General features: G+C 35.2%; 2 protein-coding genes across 2 annotated transcripts; both read left to right on the plus strand.

Annotated features, from left to right (window-relative positions):
- The first annotated feature begins 2,093 nt into the window (after nt 1-2,093).
- On the plus strand, nt 2,094-4,175 carry LOC111486729 (probable WRKY transcription factor 75). The gene is made up of 2 exons (XM_023133962.1): nt 2,094-2,490; nt 3,756-4,175. Exons 1-2 carry the CDS (start codon nt 2,144-2,146, stop codon nt 3,934-3,936), a joined length of 528 nt encoding a protein of 175 aa, XP_022989730.1. The 5' UTR covers nt 2,094-2,143; the 3' UTR covers nt 3,937-4,175.
- A 5,486-nt stretch (nt 4,176-9,661) lies between these two features.
- On the plus strand, nt 9,662-11,455 carry LOC111486693 (squamosa promoter-binding-like protein 13A). Its single transcript, XM_023133915.1, has 3 exons — nt 9,662-10,367; nt 10,490-10,626; nt 10,717-11,455. The coding sequence occupies exons 1-3, from the start codon at nt 10,030-10,032 to the stop codon at nt 11,283-11,285; spliced, it is 1,044 nt and encodes a 347-aa protein (XP_022989683.1). The 5' UTR covers nt 9,662-10,029; the 3' UTR covers nt 11,286-11,455.
- The last annotated feature ends 3,716 nt before the right edge of the window (nt 11,456-15,171 follow it).

Below are 15,171 nucleotides of genomic sequence, written 5' to 3' on the forward strand. Positions count from 1 at the left end.
TTTTTTTTTTTTTTTTTTTACAATTTCTTAATTTATTTTCCAATAAATCTCGTCTCCGATCGATCTAAACCTTATTTTGGTCTCTAACGTTCCATTAATAAATTTTTTTTCTTACGAGTTTCTTTATTATGATACCTACTTTTTGTGAGATCCCATCTCGATTGAAGTAGAGACAAGCGTCAGCAAGACGTTAGGCTTGAAGAAGAGTGGATTGTGAGATCTCACGTCGATTAGAGAGGAGAACGAAACATTCTTTATAAGGGTATGAAAACCTCTCTCTAACATTGACGAACCCGTCAACCCGTCGAGGAGAAATCAAAAGAGAGAACACAAAGAGAACAAAATTTTTTTTGCTAACGAAATATTGAGAAAATAAAGTTCGTGAAATACTCATTTGGACGAGAGTTTCAAAATTTCCATGTTTGTAAAGCCAAGTGGACTAATTAGGTTTACGTGTATGAATGTAAAGTGGAGTGGGCCATGTCGAGGTCGGGATTAAAGCAGAGATAGTGAATATAATTTTCATCTCGAACCCGATTTTGCTTATCGAGAAAAAAAAGTTATGATTTAAAATATGGCCAAAAATTGAATTTTTACTATGGATTAAGATTACTTATGAGTGATAAAGGTAATTAAGTACGTCAAGTAATTTTTATTTTGGGAAAACATTTAATTTCATAAATTTAAAATTAAGTGATGTGGCAGTCCATTTTCTTTATTTTTTAATACCCATTTTATAAATTTTATTTATGATTTTTCACCCATTTTTTTATAATGGTTTTTATGTTTTTGACGAAAATATTTAAATAAATTAAAATTTGATATTTGATGGCTCCGACGTTCTATATAACATGTGAATGAAGAGTATCACCACATACCAATATGAGTCTACTAGAGAAATTAAATGACTTATTAGATATCAAATGATATGAACCATGGTCAAATAATTGGCATATCTCAAGGTTCAATTACAAGGTCGAGAGTCAAGAAGCTACAACAAGTTTTAATCACTTATATTTAGATGCGTTAAATGTATTTTTACATAGTGGATATTATCTACTTTGACATGTTACGTATTGCCGCCAACTTGACGGCTTGTCCTCCCCAATGTTCTTGCTAACATACTGTCTAGTGTCTAGCTTTGATACCATTTGTAGCCCAAGCCCACCACTTGCAAATATTGTATGCTTTGTTTGTTATGTATCGTCATCAGCCTCATGGTTTGCCCTTCGCTTTAGTAGCCAATGAAGTCATGAGTCTTAGCTCAAATTTCATTACTTAGTCTGATATCATTTATAACAGTTCAATCTCACCGTTAGTCGATATTGTCCTATTTGAGCTTTCTCTCAAGATTTTAAAACACATCCGCTAGGGAGAGGTTTCCACACCAAAGAATATTTCGTTCCCCCTCTCCAACCCATATGAGATCTCCCTTTCTCTCATTATAGATATCATATTTTGAATTGAAATTAATAGACTTTTTTTTTTTTACTTTGTCGAGAGCTAAGTTATTCATTTTGCAACTTCCTATGTATTAAAACTTGTATGTTATAGTCATTCAAATGATATTGATCAATATTCTTGTAAACTAATATGAATCACGAGTTTAGAAATAAATTTTCTTTACTCTTCATCTTGATCATCAAGATAATTCGTTCCAAAACTTTCTCTACGATTGATTCTGTATCGTTTTTTAGTTTTTTTAATAATTTAGATCTAAAGGTCTTATTTTTCAACAAGATGATCGGATCAAATTTTCAAAGTTACATGACACAAAATTAAGATTTCGTAGACATTTCAAACACCTTTTGAAGTTCACCAATTTAACCCGAATAGAAAAGTACACAACTGAAATCGTATACTTTTAAAGTTCGACCTTTTCCTCTCGAGTAAGAAAATCATGATCGTGAAGTTTTCAAAAATAATTTTCTTTTCCAAGTTTTCAAATTTTGACCTAATTTTTAATTACATTAAAAAAAAAACAAAAAAAAAAACACACACACACACAAAAAGAAACCGCCTCACTTTCCGTGGCGCCTACGGCACTACTGGCAGCTATATATTCACTGGTCGTCCTCTCCCCCTTCTCCAAATCTCTCTCTTTTCTTCTTTTTCCTCTCCCCCGCCGGCGCCGCCGATATCAATGGAGAATTATCAGATGTTTTTCCCCTGCTCCGGCGGCGAAGGGTTGTCGGCTTATCATCATCCCGACATGTCGTCCGACAGTGGGTCGGATGTTTTTGGGAGTTTTCACGGTGGGAACCTGCAGGGAAATGGGTTTTTGAAGATGGAGACGGCGGCGGTGGTCGAAGGCGACAGGAATAGCGGCGGCGATAGCTACCAAATCGGCGGCGGAAAAAAGAAAGGGGAGAAGAAGGTGAGGAAGCCCAGATATGCTTTTGAGACAAAGAGCCAAGTTGACATTCTTGATGATGGATATCGTTGGAGAAAATATGGTCAAAAAGCTGTCAAAAACAACAAGTTTCCTAGGTAATTAATTCAATTTCATTTTGTTTTGTTTTGTTTTTTTTTCAAATATTTTTCAGTTGTTCGATTTGAATCTTTGAGCCGTAATTGAGTTATCGATGTTTTAGTTGTTGAGCTATTAGAGAGAGAGGACTCAACTTTCAACAGATAGAAAGTGAAAATGACGTTTTCTTTCCTACTAAATTTACCCACTTCTTAGATAAACATGACTCTCTACAATTGTATGATATCGTCCATTTTGAGCATACGCTCTTATGGCTTTGCTTTGGACTCCCCAAAAGGCCTCATTCAATGGAGAGAGTATTCTTTGATTATAAACTCATGATCATTCCCTAAATTAGCCGATGTGAGACTTTCATCATCCAACAATTTTTAGCTAATTGCTTACTACAAGAATGCTTCGAGATCAGCCAAGCAACTCCGATAGTTCATTTGCTAAGCTGGTTTGAGACCGGCCAAGCAACTTCAAGAGTGCATTTGTCGTGTTGGCTCGAACTCGACCAATCAACTCTGGAAGTGCATTTGCTTGTTCTTTATTCCCTTTTTAGTTTAGCAGCCTGGTCTTGATTCATCTCACGATGCATGAATAACTCATTTTCAGATGAATTGAATTTTAAAACTAAGTGTTTATATGTATTTAATTAGAAATTCGAGAGTATAACCTTGTTAGTATAAGCTTTGAAACTTGAGTTAAATTTTTATAATCTATATATTGTTTAAACGTGTTAGTATAAGGTTTGAATCTCGATTTAAATAATTGAATAATTCGAATTTGAAGCTAAAGATAATCTTTTTAATACACAATATCAAGAAATATATGGCACAAGGATGTTGACTTTTATAATATTCAATCATTAGCCTAAGCACGGGAATACGTTTATAAGTCGAGAATAATTAGTTCAAAACGATCATGACCCTGTTCTTATTTTAAGATTATGCATTAACATTCTTGACCCTCTTCTCATTTGGAGATTTATCTATCACATACACGTGCACGTATATATAGATCAATCGTCAATTCTTCTCTAGGTTTTTCGATATTTGTATCTAGACCTCTAAAACGATCTTGACCCTCTTCTCATCTCAAGATTTATATATTACGAACATATGCATGCTATATAGATCAACTATCAGTTCTTCGATCGGTCACCAATTCTTCTCTAAATCTCTTGAGGTTCCATGTTACAAACATAATCATGTTCGAGCTGGAAGATGTCACTGTTTCTTCCTATACCTCTCGAGATTAATGTAATTATGAACACGTGCAGGAGCTATTATAGGTGCACACATCAAGGATGTAATGTGAAGAAACAAGTGCAAAGGTTAACAAGAGACGAAGGGGTAGTGGTGACAACATATGAAGGCATGCACACACACTCCATTGATAAGCCAACAGATAACTTCGAACAAATCTTGAGTAGAATGCAGATTTACGGTACATCTTTCTGAGAAAAAAAAATGATCTTCCATTTGATGAAAAAGATGATCGAAGAGAGAAGCCAAAGCAATAATATTGAATCAAATCACACACATTAATACTTGTGGATAGTGTAATCAAAGCATGGCCGATCATGTTTATACTCGTGATCAGCTCATCGGTTTATTTTCAATGTGTAGAATTTAATAACATAGCAGCTTGTGGTTTGGAGACGATATAAATGGTGATTTCTACGACTGAGCTTTCTATTTCTTTCTCGTTCCTATAAAAAATTTCATTTATTTTCATGAAAATCGAGATAAGAATTTCTCGTGAACAATTTTTTTCTAATATATATATGTATCAATATTAAAAATTTTCTAAAAATTCAAATTTCAATGTTTCTGTTTGAATTGGTCGGGACTCTTTGCGAGTTTCGTTTCAGCCTCATTTAATATTAAATGTGCATTTCAAGATATAAGATTATAAAATCTAAATTCTTAACCAAATTCAAATAATTAAATTCTTGCCATAAACAATTTGAAAAAGATATTTCGACCAAAATATAAACTAACCTAAACTCTAAGCTATAAGAACGTTAATAAATTAATAAAATAGGAAAACAAAAAAATTGTCCGTTCGACATGCACTATGTCACAATCGTAGTTTCTAGGCAGCTAATTTAGCTATTGTGCGGCACTCACTCTCAGCACTGAGTGAGTCAAGCCAACTTCGAGTAGGGAGAATTTGGCAACTAGTCGCATCCGCCTATAGTACATTTTGAGGCATTTCATGTCTACCAGGCGTAGCCATGATCTCGCTGAAACGTCATACTCTTAAAGAAAACAAGAAGAAAATAATACAACATGAAAGCAGGAAAAGAAAGTGGTAAAGTAGTATAAGGCAAGGGTTTCGGCTTGTCACGGGCAACACGCCTTGGACAAGCATGACCATGACACACTACATCCATTCACTTGTTTACCGCAGAAGTTTTCAGTATACAATGCCCCACAAATATTAATAGTACAGTGAGGTTGAAACACGAGATTGTCCGCTGATTCTTTCACGTTGGCATAAGTCAGTCTTTTGATAAGCGTAACCGTGTTTATATATCCATATCCATATCTATATATATCTTCATGTTGTCATTTCGAAATGATGCTTCAACGGCAATTTCAACTACCAAAAAACTAAGCTGTCTTGAAGAACCTAGATGTGAGGAAGCTCGAGTAATAAAAACCCGTATACCCAAGTAGCATATACCTCCGTAATATCTCTTCATACTATCAAATACATAATTAAAAATTTTTCAAACAGATCCTGCTTTCGACTACGAGTTTATATTAGTTTACCTAACATGAAAAACACTCACAACAACAACGAAGAAAAATCTCATTACAACTATTGGTTTCTTATTCTTGTCGAAAACAAACGCTCACGACCATGATTTTTCTCGAAACACAACACCGAATCCAACCATGATTTTTCTTCATTATATCTTTTCGTAAGTCACTCTTTGTCGTCACCGTTGATTAGATTGAACTTGCTTGGCCTCTACCTTTCTCAACAACGAGTACCTAGCCATGTCATATATTTCATACTCTAGTGGACGAGTTCTCTATAAATAATCTAAAATGACAAACTAAACGGTCGAATCCACCACTAGTAAATATTGTCTGTTTTGGTCCCATTACGTACGTTATGTATCGTCGAGCCATTTATAATCAATGTGGGCTATGATACTATTTCTAACCGTCCAAACCCATTGCTAACAGATATTGTTTTATTTGATCTTTACTTTCGAGCTTTGTTTTAAAATACATCTGCTAATGACAGGTTTCCGCATCGTTATAAGTAATGTTTTATTCCTTTCTTCAATCGACGGACGTGGAATTTCATAAATTTAAAATTGAACCCTTTTTCGTTAACGAGTATAAATGGCAAAAATAAAATTTTTAAAAATTGATAAAATTTTTGGAATAATCTAAAAGTAAAAGGTTTAAAAATTAAAAAAAAAAAATGTGGAAGAGGATGAATAAAAATCTTGGAATAATCTTAATGTAAAAGATTTGACAATAAATGTGATAAAATATCAAAAGAAAAAACACAAATTTATGACCTAATACTTCAAATTTAGAATATTTATATGTTTGAAACATCCTCTTTCGGTTTTCCCTCAAGGTTTTAAAACGTTGTCGAGTAGAGATCTCACAATCCACTTCCTCGGGGGCTTTCATACCCTTATAAGGAATGTTTCGTTCTCCTCTCTTACTGATGTGGAACCTCACAATCCATCCCCTAGAGACATAGCGTTCTCGCTAGCACACCGTCCGTTGACTGGCTCTGATACTATTTATAGCAGCTCAAGCCCACCGCTAGCAAATATTGTCCTCTTTGGGATTTCCCTTTCGGGCTTACCTTCAATGTTTTAAAACACATCTACTAAGGAGAGTTCTCACAATCTACTTTTTTTTAGCCTTCCACACCCTAATAAGAAATGTTTTGTTCTCCTCTCTAACTGGTGTGAAATCTCATAATCCACCCCAGGAGGTTTAGCATCCTCACGGGCACATCTCCGGTGACCGGCTCTAATATCATTTATAACAGCTCAAACTCACTGCTAGCAGATATTGTCCTCTTTCGGATTTTCCTTCCAGACTTCCCTTCAATGTTTTAAAAGGAATATTTCGTTCTCCTCTCTAATTGATGTGGAATCTCAGAATCCACCCCTGGAGGTTTAGCATCCTCACGGGCACATCGTCTGTTGACCGGCTATGATACCATTTATAACAGCTCAAGTCCACCGCTAGCAAATATTATCATCTTTGGATTTTCCCTTCCGAGCTTCCCTTCAATATTTTAAAACACGTCTACTAGAGAGAGATTTTCACACCGTTATAAAGAATGTTTTGTCTAACGTTATCATGGATATTATTAAAGCTTTGCCAATATACAAAAATATTATTGATTTAAAAAAATTCAAATCGGTTGGCAGCCACTACAATTTGGGGATTTTAATCCTTATCTTAAAACAAATTAATTAATAAAAAACAAACTTTGGAACACAATATCATTGTGTTTTTATGTTGTTGGTTTAATAATTAAAAATAAACAAATAAAAAATCAACTTAATACTATTTTCTTTTTCAAAAATGAAAAGATTAAAGATAATATAAGAAATTTTGGTACTTTATGAAATGGGATTACCAAATTGCATTAAAATTAAGTTATTATTATTATTATTATTTTGGTTTAATAATAAGAATCCACTAAGACATAAAGAAAGAGAGAGTTTATTTAATTAAAAAATGAATTAATTTATTTTTTAATAAATAAAAAAAGTGGTCAACTATTGGGCCTCATGTGGCCCATTTTAAATACATTATCAAGTTTTTGAAGTTTTTTTTTTTTTTTTTTTATAATTATTTTAATTACAATTATATGAAAAATTTGTAGATGTCTAAATATATTGAGAAGGACGTTCTTTGTTTGCATGTGAAGTCGTTACTTTGTGAGTACCTGTTTGGGTGACCTTTTTTTGACGTCGACTAGACGTCGATTATATCTGTTTCAACTTCACTCGATACTTGTGTTGTGTAGTGTAACTAGGCTAATAAGTCAAGTTCGAGAAACGAGAGATTAACCTATGGTGTGATACGACTAAGAAATTATCATGTAATTTGTTTGTGCTTCCATTTCGTGGATTTTCATTAATATGAATTCTTTTATCTTCCTATTAGAAAGAATTACGTGATGATTTATCTTGTCACTTTGTGTAGCACCCGAGCTCAATAGGTATGTAATTCCCTTTTCATCGCCTTTTAATTTGCAAATTCTCGGGATTTTATTAGGTGTCTTGGAGAATGAATCTCAAATCGGTGTAGAAAGAAAAATATATATATATGCTTGGGACACCTTAGGAAACCTAGGAAAAATGAAATTCAAATACGAGAAATTTTGAAAAACCGAGTTCAAAATCAACAAATAAATTAGTTAGAATTATCTCACAATCGTCTTATATGATTTTGAGAACGGTTGCATCGAGTGCAAGTCTCCATAATAATTGCACTGAGGTAAAGTAAAGCATATGAATGTCTCACTCGAGCTAGGAGAAAAATAACGTTAAATTACACAAAATACCCTTTAACCCTAAGGTAAGTTTCCATTTTACTCCTAGGCTTTGAAAATTTTCAACTGACTAGTGTGTAAAAACTATAAGTGTAGTTAACAAGATCATTTCGTAAATTGACTTGACAGATGATGTATAAAAATGAGTAATGTTGTGAGATCCCACATCGGTTGGAGGGGAGAATGAAAGATTCTTTATAAGAGTGTGGAACCTCTCCCTAGCAAACACATTATAGAATTGTGAGATTGACGGTGACATGTAACGGGCTAAAGCAGACAATATCTACTAGCGGTGGACTTAGCCTCTTACAAATGATATCAGAGCCAGACACTAGGCGGTGTGCCAGCGAGTACGCTGGCCCATAAGGGGAGTAGATTGTAAGACCCCACGTCGGTTGGAGACGGGAACGAAACATCCCCTCAACCGATGGGAACGAAGCGGGTGTGAAAATCTTTCCCTAACCAACGCGTTTTAAAATCGTGAGGCCGACAACTATATCGTTAAGAAAAGCATTATGATTGTTGTTAAGATGCCAAAGTTGGTATAAAAAAAAAGTGTTACAAAGCATAATAAATCAATCCCTAAATTTTTGTGGTCACAAAATGGAAATTTGTCAGAGATTCTAAGAACAGACATGAAATGCTTTTGATTTCCCTTTCTTTAAAGCCATTTGCCTTCCTATAATTTTAATACTAATTCTTTTCCTTTTCTCTTTCTAGTCTCATCTCCCTTCCAATTTTCACATTTATTCATATTTAATCTCATCCTAAGTTTTTAAACTTTACGACACGTCTCGTATGTTCTAAATTGATGAAGCGAAGTAGAAACGAATTTCTGGGTACTTCCTCAAAAAGAGGCTCGATCAAATAGATACAATGACTACTAGCACTTAAACGCACTAGAGAGCGTATTTTAATGATCTTTCAAACGAAAAATTATCCAGAGCGTTTTAGCTAAAACACTTGTCTAAATTTTAAATGCAATTTGAAATTCAAAATCAAGGTAACAAAATCAATACAACCGGATGAATTTATGGATAAATTTTTTACGAGAAACATTGGATTGAAAAAACAAAACTTTTTCAGAACAACTTCGTAAAAGAAGTAAAAATATCTTATCTACTGAATTATACACGTGTTGACTCAATAGAGAGATTTATAGAACAAGATATTGAAAGATTAATAATTTATTAACGGTGAGACCTATTAATTGATATTTTAAGCGGGATTTTTCCACTAAAACCATTTCCAAAAGTGGAAGAGATATTAAAAGAAAGAAAGATGGGAAAACCAACAAAATGTCACTGTCATGTAATGTCAAATGTCAAGCTGTTCTTCTCTCTTAGCACAAAAGTTGTATTTACCTTTCAATTGTTTGAGCTATCATCTCCATCAACCAATTTTCCTTTGTTTTTTCTTCCCTCTTTTTCCATTTTTGCCTATTTTGTTTGCTTATTACATCTCTCTCTCTCTTTCACCTATGAGTATCAATGTTGCAGCATACATGGGCCTTGGTGGGAATGGTAAAGATGGGAGCTTTCTTAATCAAAATCTTGACCCATTTCCTTGGAGGTTTCTGTTTGTCATATAGAGGCAAAATGGAAAAATTCACCAAAAATTTCACTATTATTTCACCCCTTTCTCTCTCTCTCCTCAGTTTCTCTCTCTTCCATTTGGAGTAAGATGAGAAAAAGCTTCCTTTAAGCCTCAGAACTTAAGTGGGGTCTTTTGATTAACTGTTGATTACCCTATCAATTCCAAAGAGGTTTGGATTGATTGAAATTATTCTGAAACCTTCCATCCATCTGCTAACTTCTGCAACAAAACCAGTGGAGGATTCTCTGCTATTATATCATCCAACCATTCTCTATCCTTCGTTGTTTCACTGTTTTTTATCCAAAAAGTGGATAACCATTTGAAGATTTGGGCATATGAACAATTGGAGAGAAGAAGGTACAGATTGAAACAAATTGAAACAAGTGTGTGTGTGTGTGTTTATGGATTGGGGTTGGAGAAAAATTTCTGGGGAAAGAGTCACTTTCCAGGAAAACAAACAGAATCCCACAAGTTTTTCTGACTCGATTGGATCAAATAATGAAGAAGAACAGATTCTCAAGGGTTCGAGTCAAGAAAGTTATACCTCTCATGGATCCTCCAAGAGGACTCGATTGCTTCATGCGAGCCAGAACCAGACATGTTTGGTGGATGGCTGTGACTCTGACTTGAGCAATTGCAAGGAGTATCATCGTCGTCATAGGGTCTGCGATTTGCACTCCAAAACCCCTGTTGTGATGGTCAGAGGCGAGGAGAAACGATTCTGTCAACAGTGCAGCAGGTAAACATTAACAATAACAAGAACAACAAAAAAATGATGGGTTTCGTTTGTTTTGCTGTAATTTTGCCTCAAAATGTATGGTTTCTTGTTTTGGTTTCTTGTGGAGTCTAAAAGTATTGTAGATTTCATTCGCTTGGTGAGTTTGATGAGGTTAAGAGAAGCTGTAGAAAGAGGCTTGATGGACACAATCGGCGTAGGAGGAAGCCTCAGCCTGAATCCTTGTTCATCAGTTCAAGGGATTTTCTGTCAAATTGCAAAGGTTATCTATCCTCCCCAAATCCATAGAAATTTCTTATGATTCTGTTCTTGTTCTGTTTGTAAAGTTGGGTTATCCTCCTCAAATCCATAGGTCCAATTGTGCTGCAATTCAGCGATCAACAAGTTCATGTTCCTGATGAACTTGGTAGGAGTTTATGGCCTATGAGAACTGAAGAAAACTCATCTTTGGTTCCATCAAATTCCTCTGGTTTCTTCAGTTTTGGAGGAGGAGACAACAAACAGCTGCCATTTTTGCAGCCTAAGAATGGCTCAAAGCAAGGAAAGCATATGGTTTCTTCTCAGTTTTGTTTCAATCAGCAACTTCCTGATACAATCTCTCAGGTGAGTGAGGGGGACAGCCAGAAAACGGTGCCTCCCAATAACTCGCCCGACGATTCGGGTTGTGCTCTCTATCTTCTGTCATCGCACCCTGTGCAAGCTCTCCCAGAGGCTGGCTTGAGCTCTTTGGTTCAGTCCCATCTGAGTCTTCCAGTCCAAACTCAAGAGGAGACTGAGCTGAATTTCAGTAGTCTAAGTGATTTCTCTGAGTCCTTTGGTTCAAAGGACAAGGCTGTTAGTAAAACCAATGTCCATCATAGTGAGTTGGGGCTTGAAATGGAGGAGGAATCTAATGGCTTGTTTCCCATTTCTTGGGAGTAGTTTAAGCTTTGTCTGTTTGTTTTTTTTTTTATGGCTTTAATGCAAGACCTCTTTTGAATATGAAGTTCTTTGTTTCTGTGATTGTAGACAGCAAAGGGATGTATTTTTCTGGTTGTTTTGTGACCTTTGACATAGAAAGGAATAGACTACTACTTTGACATCGTCATTTAGACTAGGAGTCGCTCCACGTTGTGAGCACGTTAAGATATCTACGTGCCATTTTGTGACATGTACGTGGAGCGGAGCAATCCTGGAGATAGATTGTCTTTCTATTCCTCTGCTAGACTTGTTTCTTGAATCATGGTCTGTTTGTTAGTTTACTTATGTTCTTATATCCTCATCATGTTGAGTTTTTTAATGGTAAATTTGGAGAAAACATGGAAACAAGCTTTGCTCATAGAGCATAGAACAATGGCTGACAATGAATTCAGCAAAACTAAAGGAGAAATGCTGTTTTATGTGAAGATCTAGGAGTGTGGGCAGGGGGCATGGAAGCAGATCCTAAAAAAGATTATGGTTTTGGGGTATCCAATCAATTAATCTCCCAAACAGAGGAGCATAAACAAAGGGGTAGGGTGAGTGATAAGGGGGGAAGCCCCTAAATTGGTAGCTCTTCACTCCCTCGCTCTAACGCTCGTTTATACAATAACGAGTAGAGTGAGATTTCATAATTGGTTCAAGTATGTGGTCTCTATATTTTTAAAAGAAATATGGTGAATTTGTAGTTTTTTTATTATTATTATTGTTATTTTGTTCATTTTTCAACACTTCCAAAACATTCATTATTCATTCGGGTATCATCTGCAGGGGACTGTTATAGTTTCCTACTTCAACATCACCCTTTTGATTTCAATATCTCACTGCAAGAAATTGAAATAGGCTTATAGATTTGGATTCCTATAAAGTGTTCATAAACAGATAATGACAAAAACAATTACGTCAATCTGAATACACCTGATTAAGATATATCTTTGAAAGTCGGAACATCTAAATATAATTTTCTTTGGGAGGAAGCATTATTTGGGTGATGGCAACATGAGGAATTTGGGGGCCATTTGGTAGCTTGGATGTATTAATCAAACAAATAAAGATCTTTCATGGAGAAAAGGCCAGGGAGTGGTAGAGATAAAGGGATGGAGTAAGAAAAAAATAAAGCAGGGGGCCGTCCCTAAAACTCATAGACAAATAAAGAAACAAGTATTCCTTTCAATCAAATCGTGGCACTAAAACAAACCACATATGGTATGGAAAGAGAGCCTAGTCAATAGCCAATAGCCAATAAACAAATATTCAGTCAACATTCTCCTCAACCAACTGAACAGCTCTATTGATAAAGACTAAATGACAGGAAGATCAAAAAGAATCGTTTACAAAATCTCAAAGATCAAAAGGATGCCTACTTTTCACTTTTCTAACAGTTATCCATTGCATGTATGAATAAAGAAACACAAAAAACCGTATGGAAGAGAGCAGGAATACATTATACATACAGAATTTAACAAAGAGTATTATATTTCAAATGGCTGACCTCAGGGTTATGACAAAATGATACCAAATACTGATGTTAGCAGAAAACAACACAATTTCCTTGTTTATCTCAACATGGTAGACATAATTATAATCAAAATGAAGTCAACAAATGCTATTATCTTTGGCACTGGGGGCAGGCAACCCAGCACCTCCAATTATTATAGGCCACTTAATAAACTAGTTTATGACTACAATCAGGCGTGGAAATGGGAAAAGGTCTCGATTTGAGTGCACATCTTAGGTTGTCTTACAAGACAAGAATAAGAGAAGGGTGAGATATAGTAGCACGTACCAGGCAAGCCATTGATTCAATCATATAAAACAATACCTCCATTGATAGTGGAAGAATTCAAAGATATCTTGGTTAACAGACTAGGGTTTCTGTAAAAGAAAATTCATGTAATTTTATGTCTTGACTAAAGCGAACATAACAGATATTAAACTGGGATGAAAAGGAACCCTTAGATAAGAAACATTATTTATTGCTAAAGTGGACCACAAAATTGGGGGGAGAGAGAGAGAGTGACAGATAACAGGTTCACGTTGCTATTTAACCAATATTCACATTAATGCTTGTCATCTTTGGGAATATCTTTATGAGAAGTCTTGGATTCCAGCTCCTTCGTTGCTTTCTCCACAGTCCTGAAAGAATAACATCGCAGTTATATTACAAAAGCGTGGTCTACAGAAAGGAGTACCAGCCTGTTGCATTAACATGCCAGAATAACATCTTCAAGATATGGATTCTACAAAATTTTTCATAACCCATAAGCTTGATATCGTTTCTTCTGACACTTTTTATTTATGCTATCTGTCATTCTTCCCTCGCCATCTTGAATAGGTTTTAACATTCTTCTGGCCAAACATAACTGCACTGCATTAAACCTTCTAATATACTGTATTGGATATAGTACATATAAACAAAATTAAAAGCAAAGAAACAGTTATGAGATGCTACAGGAGGGGTTTTGAAACTATGCTAATAGGAGTCCAACTCTCTAGTCCGTAAAGTATTCCCTAAAAAGAAGGCAGGGGGCTTTAAAGTGAGAGTTGGTTATGAGTAGGGTATAGAGACCATCAGAACATTTTACAATAGTACATTTTTTTCTTCTTTTGAATATTTCTTGTCTGCTTGCTTCGCTCCTTCCTTCCCCCTAACAGATTTTTTATTTGAAAAGTCTCAACGTCCTTGTTGAGAGTAACTCAGCAAGAAGTACAGTAATCTCTGACTTAGTCTTCAAATCGTCAATTTCAGCCCATTCCCAACTTGCCTCTCTCAGGTTGGCCCTTCTACTTGATTAAGTAGTATTCTTCTACTCATGTAGTGGGTGCATGGTCTCGTCCTGTCCACCAAGCTATGATATACTAAACTGATTCTTGAAGAAGTTCATCTACAAGATCTGGCGGTGCCCTCATGGGCACATTCCTCTCAGAATCGGTCTGGTCTAACCGAAGTCAATTGTCTCACATAGAATACGGGGTGAAAACGGATGACAAAGAGGAGAGAGGGCAGTCAACTGGCTAGATGGAAGTGACTAGAGTGTGCACTACGACAGGATACCGAAACTCTTGAACTTCTAGGTAACCTATAATTCTCATTTCATTAAATAACAATACAGTAATAATACATTTTTTATCAGGCTCTGGAATTTTCCTATTATTTTATCCTCATGTCCTTTACTTTGTATTGTCATATGAAACATAAAACAAATGTCTAGCAACAAATTGAACACGAACTCCAACATAACAAACCAGTCTACACCAAAAGCATATTCCAGGAATCAATTTGGCACCCCTTGGACACTTGATCAAGATTCAAGAAAAGTATAGCCCCAGTGGACAACACTATCAAAAGGAAAATTAGTATATATAATATATCTTTTCAAACGTAGTATATAATAATAATATTAAAACAATGATGAAAAACATAACCAGTCAAGCGAACAACAAGTCCCTTTCTCAATCAATTTTTTAACCTTCCAAGACCACGAACAGCTTTTCTAGATTTCTAAAAAACAAGTTATCTTTTAGAAAACAATTGACGAGGGATAAGATTCTTTATCTGTTCTCTTTTCAATTTAATCCTACTCCAAAACCATGAGTGATTAATTTACAAGCATTCAATTCCATCATTAAGAAATATGTGCCAGAAATTTGGCTCATAAATTTTTTAGGAGTTTCTCATGAGAACTGAAAGCTAGACACTCTTTGGGATGCAATGAGCTGTCACTAGATTAAGGTACTGTAACCTTCATTTTTTTAACTAGAAGTCTACTCTACTATTATTATTATTTTTTTATTTTATTTTTTTTTTCCTTCTTGCTAAGATCCACCCCCACAGGTAAATGACTAATAG

This window comes from Cucurbita maxima, unplaced genomic scaffold, assembly GCF_002738345.1.
Source record: "Cucurbita maxima cultivar Rimu unplaced genomic scaffold, Cmax_1.0 Cma_Scf00011, whole genome shotgun sequence".
NCBI classification, from domain to species: Eukaryota; Viridiplantae; Streptophyta; class Magnoliopsida; order Cucurbitales; family Cucurbitaceae; genus Cucurbita; species Cucurbita maxima.